The sequence below is a fragment of the Blastomyces dermatitidis genome (genome assembly GCF_000003525.1).
Source record: "Blastomyces dermatitidis ER-3 genomic scaffold supercont1.2, whole genome shotgun sequence".
Taxonomy (NCBI): domain Eukaryota; kingdom Fungi; phylum Ascomycota; class Eurotiomycetes; order Onygenales; family Ajellomycetaceae; genus Blastomyces; species Blastomyces dermatitidis.
Window position 1 is genome coordinate 7,414,099 of NW_025544775.1, and position 13,592 is coordinate 7,427,690.

At 45.0% G+C, this 13,592-nt stretch overlaps 4 protein-coding genes across 4 annotated transcripts; 2 read left to right on the plus strand and 2 right to left on the minus strand.

The window, feature by feature from the left end:
* The first annotated feature begins 315 nt into the window (after positions 1–315).
* On the plus strand, positions 316–3,363 carry BDCG_02352 (uncharacterized protein). Its single transcript, XM_045417899.1, has 3 exons — positions 316–1,026; positions 1,085–1,786; positions 1,852–3,363. The coding sequence occupies exons 1-3, from the start codon at positions 742–744 to the stop codon at positions 2,884–2,886; spliced, it is 2,022 nt and encodes a 673-aa protein (XP_045274605.1). The 5' UTR covers positions 316–741; the 3' UTR covers positions 2,887–3,363.
* BDCG_02353 (C2H2 finger domain-containing protein) lies at positions 3,216–7,731 on the minus strand. The gene is made up of 3 exons (XM_045417900.1): positions 6,658–7,731; positions 5,293–6,411; positions 3,216–5,221 (listed from the first exon to the last, which is right to left on the minus strand). The coding sequence occupies exons 1-3, from the start codon at positions 7,170–7,172 to the stop codon at positions 4,651–4,653; spliced, it is 2,205 nt and encodes a 734-aa protein (XP_045274606.1). The 5' UTR covers positions 7,173–7,731; the 3' UTR covers positions 3,216–4,650.
* Positions 7,732–8,480: 749 nt separating this feature from the next.
* Positions 8,481–8,730, plus strand: BDCG_02355 (uncharacterized protein; the record flags this gene model as incomplete). Its single annotated transcript, XM_045417901.1, has 1 exon — positions 8,481–8,730. The coding sequence occupies exon 1, from the start codon at positions 8,506–8,508 to the stop codon at positions 8,728–8,730; it is 225 nt and encodes a 74-aa protein (XP_045274607.1). The 5' UTR covers positions 8,481–8,505.
* A 2,804-nt stretch (positions 8,731–11,534) lies between these two features.
* On the minus strand, positions 11,535–11,720 carry BDCG_16556 (uncharacterized protein; the record flags this gene model as incomplete). Its single annotated transcript, XM_045425773.1, has 1 exon — positions 11,535–11,720. The coding sequence occupies one exon, from the start codon at positions 11,718–11,720 to the stop codon at positions 11,535–11,537; it is 186 nt and encodes a 61-aa protein (XP_045274608.1).
* Positions 11,721–13,592: the final 1,872 nt, after the last annotated feature.

Genomic DNA, 13,592 nt, shown 5'->3' on the forward strand with positions numbered 1-13,592 from the left:
TAATAACTGCTTACTTACTGAATCTGTCTTTATTCAAGATTTTGTATTTCAAATGAGTTATTAAGTCAAATAAACATCTATAGAATTAGCTGTATATTTTTATGTGTAATTTTCTATATATATTTTTATCATATAATATATCACCTTAAAATCTAATTTTGTTGTTGAGATATCATTGAAAATATTTCATCATAGTCATGGCGAAATGACGGGTGTTGGGTGTAAGCGGGCGTTGAATGGTTGATCACGTTACATCGGTTCCCAAGTTATGACTCTTCATCTCTAGAATTGAAAATAGTTACTTCTCCCTTTTGTGATCGCGCAGCTCATGGGTGTTTTAAACGGTCGTGAAAACTCGGTGGTCAGGCACCATTTCTTTTCGCGATCTCTTACACCAAGGCAACTCAAAAACCGAGATTCTAATATGATTGCAGTTATAATAACATATGAGCCTGGTTATTCCTGAATCCATTCTTGATCTATGGGTGTCTACAGTTGTGATGAGCCTCAATGAGCCTCTTGACTGGCACTGCCTGCCAAACCTTATCTCGACTACACCCGTTTCCCCTTTTCTCGCTCTTTTCGATATACTCTGTGCACAGTTTCCAGTCTTCATTTTGATACCCGTCGGAAGTAAAACGATATTGCCTTTTAGACTAGAGTCTGAGTTTTATCCTCTCTTGCCTTGGCCTTACACTTCTCCTCCCTCTTTTGTTTGCCCGGCTCCAGCGGTGGATTGAAATGTTACGCAGCCGCTTTGAACTGGGATCGACGATACATATATATAAAAATGAGGAAATCCGGCTTAGAACGGCCACATCAGTAGAAGTTTCTTGTCCAGATTCGATGGCAGATTTAGACCGCTCAACCCTACTCGAGGCTTTGCAATCGAGGGACGTTTGGGTCTTCTCGAAACCCCACTTGGAGTTGAAGATCTCCATTGGAATGGAAAGCTCCTTGCATAGATATGACAGATCTGTCGACGGGATACTGAAGGAGATGAGGTCCACTTTGATTAAATCACAGGTCAAAGCCAAACAAAAACCTTATCATTGAATATCCCCTTTCTAACATATCAGTATAGCTTTGGCATAACCTTCAAGCTTCTATGGTATCTGCGAATGACGAGATTCTAACGAGCGAAGAAGGGATTGATTCCTTAAACTGTGTCTTTGAATTCCAACAAAAGTCAGGGCAGTTTCCACTGCATAAACCACCGCGGATGCCCCACACCTTACGTACCCGTTCATCAGCCATCGATCCTCCACCTAGTGTTCTCCGAATTCACCTTTGCGATATCTGTATCCACTTCAGCTTTTTGTCAAAATCCTCAAATACTACTTCGAAAGCTAGCTTCGACAGCATGCCTAGATGTACTAGCTTTGAAGATCTATCATCCATTCTCTCCCCACCAGGAGGTTGTCTTGCAGAGATGGATCCTACACTAGAGCTAGGCGATACCTGCCACTCCTCTCTTGGCGGATCTCAAACGAGAGTCCAAAGTGACGATGATTGGATGTCTCTAGATTACGACTCCCCTTTTTGTAGCCAGCAGACCTCTTCCATTTACTCTTACAGAACTATGTCCCCCCTTCAAACAGAACTCCCGCGAGTGCCCCCCAAAGCCACATATCAGCCATTCATGACACTGCTCAACAGTGGATTCTGCGCGTTGTTAGGCCAAACCACTCCTCAAACCACATCTAGTATCACAACGATTATTGAGACTCCTGGCCCCAGTTTACAGGAATTTGCTCCGAGTTTGTTCATCCCCGGGTATGATACGGTAAGTCTTATTGCGTCCCGGGCAACTGCCGGATGTGTCTACTTGTCTGACGTTGCCCATTTCAGAATATACGACAGCGCGCACATTTTATTCCCATGTTATCTAAAGGGATCGCCGCTATGCTGGACAACGTCCCTCAACCGGATGCCAGTATTCAATTAGAGAGCGCTGCGAGCGTTTCGGTTTTTCCTGAAGCGAATTATGAACGCGACGGAAGAACCAGTGATTTCACGAACACTACAAATACAAAATCAGGGCTGAAATCTCTTCTTTGGAGATCAATGCATCGCCGGCTTTTTACGCTCGTGGCACGGCAATTACCAAGCCTTACAACACCCTTGAAACCTACAAAGAACGGGACATCACAAACTACCATACCCTCAAAATCGCCACCTGATAGTTCCATAGTTATATCAGACCCAGTTAATGATCAGAGCCTCCACCCAGCCAGTATATCAGATACAGAATGGTGCTTCTCAGAGGAGAGCGATGATGACGATACCCTCCCCACACTCAAATTAAATTCCGAACCGAGTGATCGCGATACCTATCTCACCAACTCCTTCCAAATCCAACACTCAGATCCTGTCCGCATCATCAGCCCCTACCATGACGACGAACATGACCTCCTCGACAATATCCCCAACACAATCGAGAAACCGACCCCATTCTCATCCCCCACAATCGCCATCCTAGACGACGACCTAGATATTTTAGAACACACAGAACATGAAGAAATCCTAATCTTAGACACCCCCTATCTTCACCCTCTACAAACTGAATCACCCGGCCAATCATCAACGTCCCTCACAAGCACGACCAGAAGTACAATCACAGCCACGGCCACAGTAAAAGGACACATCCCACCCTCAGCCTCTCCACCCAGTAGCGAAATGGAAAACCTCGATCCATCTTCACCCGCCATGATCCCGGAGGAACTCCTTCTCTCCCCCACACTCCACCCCTTCAATGCTACAATCACAGATCCCCACAATGCCACCGACCTCTTTGATGCAAAATTACCTAGGTCTCCCCACTCAGATGGAAGCGGTAGCGGTTTTGGAGGTGAGATCTGGGATGCGGAGATGTTACTGCTATAAGCATCTAATAACAGGTAAATCCCATATCTAACGCGGGATATATGCTCTATTGCTCTGGATGCACCTCTCTTATCTTTCCATCTGTCTATTTAACTCTTACTTTGGAAGGGAGGATATGTATGTATTCGTATACTTTGACAAGATATTCCTGTATTATTACCATCTTTCCGGTTACTATTATTATCCTTAACTCAGTTTTGTTTCCTCTCTCATTTTCATACAGATAATAGAAAAGCCCCTGGCTGTATAGCATTCTCTCTCACTAAATACTTGTTTAATTTGTATTTTTTAATATTTGTCCATGTTGAGATTTAAATCAGAACAGTAGGTTATGAATGAAATTAAATATAAAATTAATTTCTCGAATCGTTCTCTAGGTTATAGCTAGCTAAGTGAAAACTTGTCTAAACGGTGTATCCAACCGAAGGCTCGTTGGTGCTTTGCATTTAATATGAGATCAAGGGATTGAAATTTAAACTCGTATCGGAAAAATAAAAGCGAAAAGTGGGGGGGAAGGGATGAGAGAGAAGCGCATAATGAACATCATTGCGCAGGTTGAGAGAAATAGATTTGGGTTAAAGAAAATCAAAACCAAAAACCTAGAGACAGTCTCCCGTCGAACAGAGCTTCCTCAATCTAAAAAATCTTACATGCTAACATAGCGATCACGAAATGAAGATAGATAGATATTGCTCCTGCTTTCTTTTATTCCGTCCTTTTAGCCTCCTCCGACAAAACTCAGAGTAATCATAGATATCAAAGCTAACGAGGAGGCAAAGAAAATATATTAAATGTTCCGTGTAAAACAGGCATTTGTTATGGTTAATTAGGGTATATATACGCAATGAACGGGATAATATATACAAACATATGCAAATGGAGGCAGAGAGGATAGTGTATGGGAATAAAGGAGGTGGCACGGAAGGTAGAGAATAAGCGAGGAGACGAGAACATTAAGGGGCGAGCCAAAAATATAGAACAAGCGGAAACAGTTAAGCTTTCCCCCCTTCGGAAGGTAAATAAACCGGGCGGGAAAAAAAAGGAGTAAGGGTGAGGGGATGTATGATCTAATCAGGCCATTTATGGATATATGTGTAGGTATATGGCGATAGGAGGACGAGGATATGGTGGGAAAAAGAATTATCAAGGGCTGGTGTATACATACCGTATAATGAAATGCACCGGTGCAAAAGTATTTTTTTGGGGGGGGGGGGGGAAACGCTAGCAGAAAAGGGCTAAATGAGGCGGAGGGAACATGATGATGGGCAGATGAATTAGGATAATCAGTGAAAATATGGATAGGTGGTACGGTAAGTGTAGGTAGGAAAACATAAATAACAATGGCAAAGAGACTATACCGTAGACAGATAGGAAAGACGACCAAAGCCAGCCGTATATGAATAAAAATGAAAACAAACCCCAATCCCAACCTGAGGAAACTAGCATTAAAACAAGAAAGAGCAAAGGGAAAGGGAATTGAAAGATGAAGACACGGACCAAGAGAGCAGTCAAACAGGAAAGAGAAAACTGAACCGCTGCATCATCGAGGAGGGAATTTCTAGAAAGATGGAAGACGGCCGTAGGGAAAACAGGCAACATGCTAGAATCGGATAGAACAGAGATTTCATCATTGGTGAGAGAACCAGTCAATATGAAACCAAACTTCCAAGCAAAACTCAAAACGTATAACATAAGCAACACATACACCTCCTTTTTGTATTTGCAAATGCCAGGAGATAGTCAGATAAATAACCCTGAAGACTATCATGGCTCTTCCATTACCTCATCAATCGTATGCGATATGCGTGTCCCGTTGGTTGGTCCACTTTCAATATCCATGTTTCCATTCTCCCCAATCTGGTTTTCAGGACTCCGCCCGCTGTGCTCTCCAATGCTAGCAAGTCCACCCTCCGTTGATGACTCTTCTTTCATGCATGCATTTTCCAATATATTTGTCCACTTCCCACTTGCGCCCGCGTGGCTGTGCTTTAGATGCTGTCTAAAATGGTCTGCCCGATAAAATTTCTTCGCCTGGTTGCATTCTCCAAATTTGTGCACGCTAGTCAAATGATCGATTCGCCGATCCCAGTCGGGTTGTGGAAAGTTGGCGAACTCGTCACCGCAATATCCACAGGTGTCATGGGAAGGTCCCGTAGGGGATTGACAGTTTGCGGAAACAGATGGGTGGAAAGCAGCTTCAACGCCGGATAATGCAGCACATGACCAGGAATGTCGCCGCAGGTGAAGGGAGTTTTGATGTCGCTCAGCCTCATTCTTATTTTTGAAGCGCTTGTTGCAAAACTGGCAAGTATATTGTTTCTCCATTTCATGAGCGCTAAAGTACGATCAATATTAGCTCATTTAGACAGAAAAAGAAATTTCTGTATACAATAATGGGGGGCTCACAGTAATTCCTCAGCGGTCTCGAACTTCTTCGGTTTCTTTGGACAACATTCGCAGATGTGAAGGCGATTTATCCGTGGTGGCGCAGCTTTGGATACACTCAGGTTATTCGGAAGCGACATATTACGGACGGGAGGCGCACTTTTCACGTCTCCCTGATGAGGGGTTCGCGACGATGCAAGACCGGAGAGCGATTTACGTGCACCGGGGCTCATAAAGCCTTTTTCATAAGAGGAGGCGAGATCTGTCGTTGGAGAGATTCCTCCAGGAGAAGGGCGATCGAAAGAGGACAAGCTGGTCATGCTGCTAGCTGCAGCAGAGAGTCCTGTGGACGATGCATAGGAACCAGTTCGCAAGCTTGCCGAAGACACTGAGGAGATAGAGCCATGACTTGGCTGGTACCGGGCACCAGGTGATGTGCAGCCATTGAATGGAAATCCAGATGTTCTACGTTGGTCTAGATCACCGTTGCTGGCGCTTGTGTGAAGAGCATGCAGTTCGTCCGAAACGGCTCCTCGTGGTGGAGATGAAGCTCTTCGTTTCATACCCTGTCTAGACAATGGAGACATGCCACCCAACTGAGATGGCCCGTGTTCATCAACGCTTAACTGCCTAGACTGCGCTGCTTCGTCTATTGGGAACTCTATATCTGAATCAGGAAAAAGATTCTGGTCATAACTACCCCTATTGGATCGACTATATAGGCTGGTTGCGTCGTCATTCGCATGATGTGTCCCGGGGGAGAGGTTCCTATCCCGGAAGTGATCGAAATCAATGTGATGAGGTGTGGTGCTATCAACACTCGGGCTACGACAGCTGACATAATCTGTCCACCCTGGCCGGGTCCCTGGCGATATTCCGGCAGATTGAGGTCCGCTTTGCCAGCGAGATGCTGCATCACGAGGACTCAGAGATCCATCTCCAATTGACAGGCTTGAAAGTCCATTTCGATTTTTTGAGTGAAACGGGAGTGTCGTAAACTCCTTTTGACTGAAACTCCCTAGACTGGCAGATAGGCGAGGAGGGGAGCTCGGTTTGCCTATTTTAGAGAGCAGGTGCTGATCATAAGCATTGGAGGATCGTTCTACACTCTTCTCGGATAGCGGTTTTTCTCCTTGTAAACTATTAGAACAAAATTGTATGTGCACATTAGCATAGAGTACTGTATGCGGCTTGTTTTGCTAGAATTGTGCATATCATGCGACTAGAGAAAGCCAGAGAGCAATGAGAAAAGAGAACGGGGAACATGAATCAGAACGTGGCCGAGGATTTTGTGAACGGGTTTTTTTTTTTTTTTTTTTTTTTTTTTTTTTTTTTTTTTTTTTTTTTCCCCTTTTTTTTAAAACAAAAGTGCTGGGATATACTGACCGTGGACTCGGTAGACTAGAAGCAGCTGGACTAGGGAAGGAAGTGCCTCTCAATGTCGAATATGAAGATCTGTTCCTCAATGATGACGGGACTTCGGCAGGCGACATCGCGCTGCTCCTTTTGATATCTCTGTCCAAGGTAACTCTCTCAGTTCGGCGGACCAGCTCTGGGCGACTGTGACCACCACCTACAAGGCTCGATGACGGTTTTATGGGAGGCAGAGTAGGTTTCCCAAACCCTCCTTCCTCGAAACTATTCCCCCATTTCCATCCAGAGTCGTGCCCAATTGCAAGATCTTCAATGTACCGAGGTGGGGGTAGTGGCGGCGGTGCCACAGGCTCTTTCGCATTTGGAATGGCCATTGGACTGGGTGAAGTCGAAAGAGACCGGAAGGGAAGATTGAGCGCTGTAGACTTGGAAGCAGGCGATCGACGGCGATCGTTGATTGAATGGTTGAAGTCACAGACGAGAATTGAAGGCGGCGAGCTCATGGGTGGATTACTATCCATACTCATCACATGAACCGCCACGAGCTGAGCATCGAGATCAGAGGGCCTGGAACAGCGAAACGGAAACGGGAGGAGGCTCGTTTAAGCCCGTAAAGGTGGGATAAATAGTGGCGACGGTGGCGACGGTGGCGATGAGAGACGGGCCCGACCTTGATGGGCTCAGCTAGAGCAGCAAAGTACTGGCTAAATAGCAGTGGTAGCCAAGCACGTAGCGAGATGCATAGGGCTTAGAAAACGAATGACCATGGAAGTGACCATGGAAGTGGAGAAAGGGAAGGGCAAGGGGGAGAGAATAGAGGTGAGAATGAAGAGGACATGAGGCAGCAGAGGATCGAACGAGAGAGGGAAGAGGGGGGTTTGGAGAGATTTGGGGAGATTTGGGGAGATTTGGGGACGAGAGGAGTGGAAGTGGAAGTGGTTGAAGTGGTGAAGTGGGCGGTGATGCTGAGATGTAGCGCTTGTGGTGGTGGGTTTAGCGGTGGTTTAGCGGTTCACGGTGGTTGAGGAGGAATTGGCCTGGGCTAGCTGGGGCTGGTATGGTACTGGTACTGGCACTGGTACTGTATGTATGTATTTATGTATGTATGTATGTATGTAGATGTTACATGTACATTATGGTTATATTGGTATTACTGGTTATATTGGTATTACTGTAATATGTTTACTCGAGGTATTTATATAAATACAGTACAGCCAGTACAGTACAGTACAGAGCACTGTCGGTTATATATCAGGGCTAACAGATACCTAGGTGAAATGGGAAATGCCGGCCACCAGCCTAGTTCAATAACCTACCGTAGGCATAACCACCCAGCCACCAAATGTGTATTTGGTAGGGCTGAGTCAAGGATACACAAGGCTTGTAAACCAACACCAAATTCTGACACCGTATTATATACAAGCGAAACATACAGTGCGCTGTTATGCTGGGGAGATTTTATTACCGGCGTTCTTGCTGAGGTGCATCACATCTTTCCTATCTAACTAACCCCCTCCCGCTCCTACAGGAACCAAAGGAGTTCAACAACTCAACCACTCATATGGCTTCGATTCCAGACTCCGATTTGTCGCAATGAGACTGCTTGGTTTTGAGGAAACTTTCCTATATCTGTAGATTTGGCCTGTCGCTGCTCCTGCAACTTTGACAATACTCAAGGATCTTGTTTCATCCGCCAAGTCGCTAATAGTTCATTTGCATCCCCCCCTAGGTTCCTTATTGGGTCTATAGGATTACGGAGGCGGCGAGAATAAACGGAGGAACCGATGAACAAGGCGCTATGTGACAGACAGCTGTCTATCTATATTCACTGCTGACTTAGAGGTGAGGCTCTCTATTGCCATGGGCACTTTCGCTGTTGCCTCTTATTTCAATCTCAATGATGATGATATTAGCCTTCCACCGGACATATCGGAAGCCCAATGGAAAGAAAGTACAATACATAATCTGGCAAGCAAGCCCGTAGGGGTGAAAAAGCGCACCACCAAAGCCGACCAGCCACCAAGGCGGGACGTTTGGATGGAGGCTGTGATGAATACCCTGTATAAATTACTGATCAACGAGTGAGAACGGACGCCGTTGTTTGTCAAAAACTCGGCTCCGCATTTTTGAGAAGCCAATTGTTCAGTTCATCGCTACCATATGGATAGCGGAACAAAATAGCTTTTGGAATGTGGGCAGAACAGCTGACACAGCAGCTGACAGAATAGCTGACGCAATAACTACATTGAGAGGTGTTGATTGACAAGAGTTATTCAAATGGCTTCTCTCTGTCCCACTGACATAGAAAGTGAGAACAGCAGCGGGCTTCGCGGAAGTGACCACTTTTTGGAGGCTGGCTAAGGATCGAATTTCTCGTATGAAATGGGTTCCACTCCGAGTCCTTGCTAACAACCCATGCCCCGGTTGCAACGGAATTTCGAGCTTGGAACCTTTCTCCTGATGACAGTCTTCCAGCCATCGATTCTTCCTTCAACCATTATGGCACACCAACTTTGAGGAATGCATGTGCTACGTGTGTGAGAAAGAAGAACCTTCGACTGAAGTCTCCATTGCCCTGGATTTCTGACCCATGGATCAAGGAACAATAATATTGTGCTAGTAGTGGAGAGCGGGTGATGACACCCTCCCGCACAAGACATGGAGAGCGTTCATACCATGCCTTACAGAGCAGTAGGGTTGGCCTTTCAAGCATTAGCGACTAGAACTACGACACGGGAACTAACCAACATTCAACAGAAACGACTATCTTCACCGCGAAGCGCGTTTCTCTAACCTACTTTGGGGATCCATCTAATACCTTGGGACCTGCTCGGCCCTTCTCTATTATTACCCTGGAAATATTATATTTTCCGTTTCTGGTATTAATAGGGAAAATTATATTGCCGTAAATGGTCCATGTAACTAATGCGCAGTTAAAAGGGGGGCCCCTATCAATCCCGCAAACTGCTATCATTTTGAAAAACATCAGTAATTCGTGGTTGAGAAGTTTTATTACATACAATCTTGCTTGCTTGTTTGATGGGAGGACTCATCGCAACAGGGCTGATATCCAGATACAGGTACGATTTTTTGACTGGCCAGCACATAGTTACAAGCGCAAGTGTGGTGTTACAGCCTTATCAAGTTTCGATAAGGTAATCAATAAACCAAGCCCTGTGGGCGTCCTACGACCCGTCGCCCTTGGAATGCCGGCAGCCAGCTCAATCACCAACGGATCAGACGAGCAAACGCGGATGAGAGGCAGGAGATAAAGTGTCGATACAAAAGAAATATGTTTCAAGGAAATTCCCAGTCTTGACCTACGCGGAGCTTCGACAACCCAGGAGAAACCAACCACCAAACATGGAAGAAAAAAGAGAAAACAGAAAAAGAAGAAACACCCCAATTACATCCCGCATTAGTTTCACTATTTTCCTTCGCCTTGTAAGGATTTTAAAACAGATATCAATCACCGTAACATCCAACACACCAACCACTCCTTATCAAGCCAAACAATCGACTGATCATCGCAGAGTTTTTTTTTTTTTTTTTTTTTGACTTATCCTGTCTCTTTGATCCCAGCCTTCATCAACCATTCCCGGCTGCTCCCAACTTAAAAACGCCGCGCTCTCCCTCGTAATAACACAGTCCAGCTATTTACCATGCCGCCACATACACAAAACTTACTCACTGCATACTACTCCGTAGCTATCATTGTCCGCAGCTCTACGGGCTTTCATGTACTTTTCCCTGTTTCCGTTGGCGAGGATGCCTATCACCCAAAATGCCGCGATTTGGGAATGATATGGAATGAGCCGTGACCCCAAGAAACTAGCAACTTAGGACTCGGAATGGAGCGTATTTGTCTTTGGTCCATATTTCATTCCAGTTGACTTGTCTGTCAGCTCTGTCTACCGAGTTACTCCACGCCTTGTCTACAGAGAGCAGAATTAGCTACTTGGTTTCCGGCGCATATAAAAAAGGAATGAGGCGGAGTGGTACTTCAGTACGTATTTGTATAGTACAACGCCCGTGGTACGGAGGACATATACTTATTATATGTACGGAACTATTATCATTGGCTCCTCATCTTATTGTGGTCAGCATGATATCAGCTTACCAAGTACCCCAGCTTCACGGATTTATCGCCCCCCATGGAAATTGAGAAACGCTTCAGCTCAGCAGGCTAAAATAATAGCGTCGTTTCTCACGTCGCTGCTTCGATATGGCCTGTAATTTATTCCAAGAATTCTTAGGATCCTGAGCTGCATGCCTAACAGGTATTGTAAGTCTGGGCGAAAGGTGGAGTTTAAATAAAGTAGAGTAGTTAGAGGTCCCTAAGAACAAGAAATAGTCGTCGCTCTTCCCCCTCCGCTCCGAGAAATTATTTCGAGAAACTCAACCACTCCAAACTGAACTCCTTCTCGCAAGCCTATTACGCAGTATACAGAAGATTCTCAGAGCACGGTTCCAAGCAAGGTTCGCACTGTTCGCAGCCACATGTCTGGAGTAAGCCATTAACCGTGCCATACTTACTCACTCTCTGTAGTGAGTGCGCCACAGCGTACGGAAAACCACACTGTAAAGAAAATATTTTGAATATAGTGATCTTCAAAAATTAATTAATAATCACCACCACATCTATCTATAATATAAAGATTATCTATATACTCATTAGAAGGTGTAGAATCCACTGTAGGTTGAGATTCTATAGAATTATCTTGTGGTTGAGTGGCTGTAGATTTTGTAGATTTGATTCCAATCAATTGAAGAGTCTTATTGAACATCTTTTTCATCTCATCTGCTCTATGGGTTGTGATCTTGCAATTGACATCCTTAATAGTGAGGACTCCACCTACTTGCACCTGTCTGTGGGAGGATTTGACAATTCAACATCTATTTGCTTGATAATGATCTGCAAGTTCATTCTCATGATGCATGTTCAATTCCACCTGAACCATGCTACCCTTGAAGATCTTGTTCAACCACCTTGTCAAACCAGGTGTAAGGGTATTCTTCACATCTTCTAAGGTCTTGACTGCTGCATTGATTTGATGACATAGTTTTGCAATCATCTCTGAGAAGGTTAATTGCAAGGAGGCAGTGGCAGGGTAAAGTGATTGCATACATCATCATCATCATCATATATGTTGAGATTCAGGGCATCATCAATGGTAAGAGGTCTCAATCAATTGAGAATTATATTGTGATTAACTGGATACATTTCACAGTCAGCAAAGCCAGCTCTCACAGTATCAGGTTTGAATACTTACAGTCAGACACTCTTCAGATTAGCAAGGAATTGTCTGTCATTATACTGCTCATATCTGTAGCAGACAGTCTCATTAATAATATTCAACTGATGAATTCATATCTTAATTGTCTCTTTCTGGCTGTCATTCAATGCTCAATTCAGTGAAATCCTTATAGTTCTTGATTTCTTCCTGTTGATCCTCTCATACAAGATGATATATAGAACTTTGAATTCTTGCGACAGAGACATGATTTTTAATTTTAAATTACTTTTATACACATCAACAGCTCTTTACAACTGCTCCTCAGTGTAATTAGAAGATTTAGACATGATTATAATTAATGATGATTATTTGAAGATGAAGAATGAAGATATTGAAAATATTTTCTGTACAGTGTGGTTTTCTGTATGCTGTGGCGCACTCACTACAGAGAGTGAGTAAGCATGGCACGGTTAGGCTCAAACCCTTACCTACCCAAAAACTCCACACCGGACCCCGCGTACATTTCTCCTCTCCCGCGCACTTGTCGCGTCATTCCCTGCCCCAGTGTGCTGTAGCCAGTTGGAATTCGCAAAATCGCAGCCACATCCTGATTTCTTGAAGAATCATTGCGACTTTGAAAGGTTAATTACAGCAGATCACGTTTACAGTGAGAACCTGGGTCGGGATTCGGCAGGATGGCAGACTAAAACAGGACTGCTGAAGGAGCGGCGGAGGGCTCACACTCACATCAGAAGTCGTCTAGACCGCCAATTGCTCTGCCTTAGCCTTTGGCGCGGAGGCATCAGCGTCGGTTCCTTGGGGCTCACGGGCGGCTGTAATGCTTATCTGGGTCGGGAGAGACAGTGGCCCACTTCGTTTTGTTGAGTGGGTTGACTGGTTCTCCGCTGACAGTCTGGGCTTGTGGCAGGTTAAGAAGAAAAAAAAAAAAAAAAAGAAAAAAAAAAAGAAAAGAAAAGAAAAAAAGCAAAGAGAACAGGAAGCTGACGGAATCCAATTGTCCCGGCATGTCGGACACCCTCCGTTCCGCTGAACGGCAAAACATAACAACAATGCTATTCGGCCGCGACTCAAATGTTTTTGAAGTTGGGGCATGTAGCCCTGGGCCTAGTGTCTGGCAGAGTTCTGTTCCTTTCTGAAAGTTCTCCACACGCCTCGCAGGGCGTCACCGAGCAGATCTCCACCTTAATTCTTGTTTTCCCTTTGGGTGGAGAGGTTACCCTCAATGGGGAGAGGTAACCAATTTCAAGACGAATGCCCTATCTCGAGGCATTCGTGAAGTCCGCAAAGCCCAACTGTCAACTCCCTCGGCCCTGGCAACACGCCAATCCATTACGATAATCACCCCGGTCGGGTCCGAACCCGTTATCTCGGACAGTTCCTGAGAAATCACTCAATCGCGAATGAAGCATGTTTGAAAAACGGATAATTACTCGCGGTCCCACTGAACTATCTCCTATTGTGGCAGATGTATTGCTTGCAAAAACAGAATTTTCCTAGCCCCCTCTGAAAATTAGTAGCGGAACACTGCAAAAATCAAAATATTCACATTTCTCTAGAATCATCAATACATGTCTTTTTCATGTGGTTCGGAAGAACGTACGGCCGCCGGATAATAACGCGGCCGCTTCCGAATACGCTTACGAATGTAAGGGCCCTAGCGGCCACTAGACTGGCCGGCGGGACCATGAA

Excerpts from the sequence above, each read along its gene's own strand:
- BDCG_02352 (XM_045417899.1), top strand. The coding sequence starts at position 742 with ATGTTACGCAGCCGCTTTGAACTGGGATCGACGATACATATATATAAA. Across the intron at positions 1,027-1,084 it reads CCACTTTGATTAAATCACAG|CTTTGGCATAACCTTCAAGC; the intron begins GTCAAAGCCAAA and ends ATATCAGTATAG. Across the intron at positions 1,787-1,851 it reads TCATCCCCGGGTATGATACG|AATATACGACAGCGCGCACA; the intron begins GTAAGTCTTATT and ends TGCCCATTTCAG.
- BDCG_02353 (XM_045417900.1), bottom strand. The coding sequence starts at position 7,172 with ATGAGTATGGATAGTAATCCACCCATGAGCTCGCCGCCTTCAATTCTC. Across the intron at positions 6,412-6,657 it reads TCTAGTCTACCGAGTCCACG|TTTACAAGGAGAAAAACCGC; the intron begins GTCAGTATATCC and ends TTGTTCTAATAG. Across the intron at positions 5,222-5,292 it reads GAGACCGCTGAGGAATTACT|CGCTCATGAAATGGAGAAAC; the intron begins GTGAGCCCCCCA and ends ATCGTACTTTAG.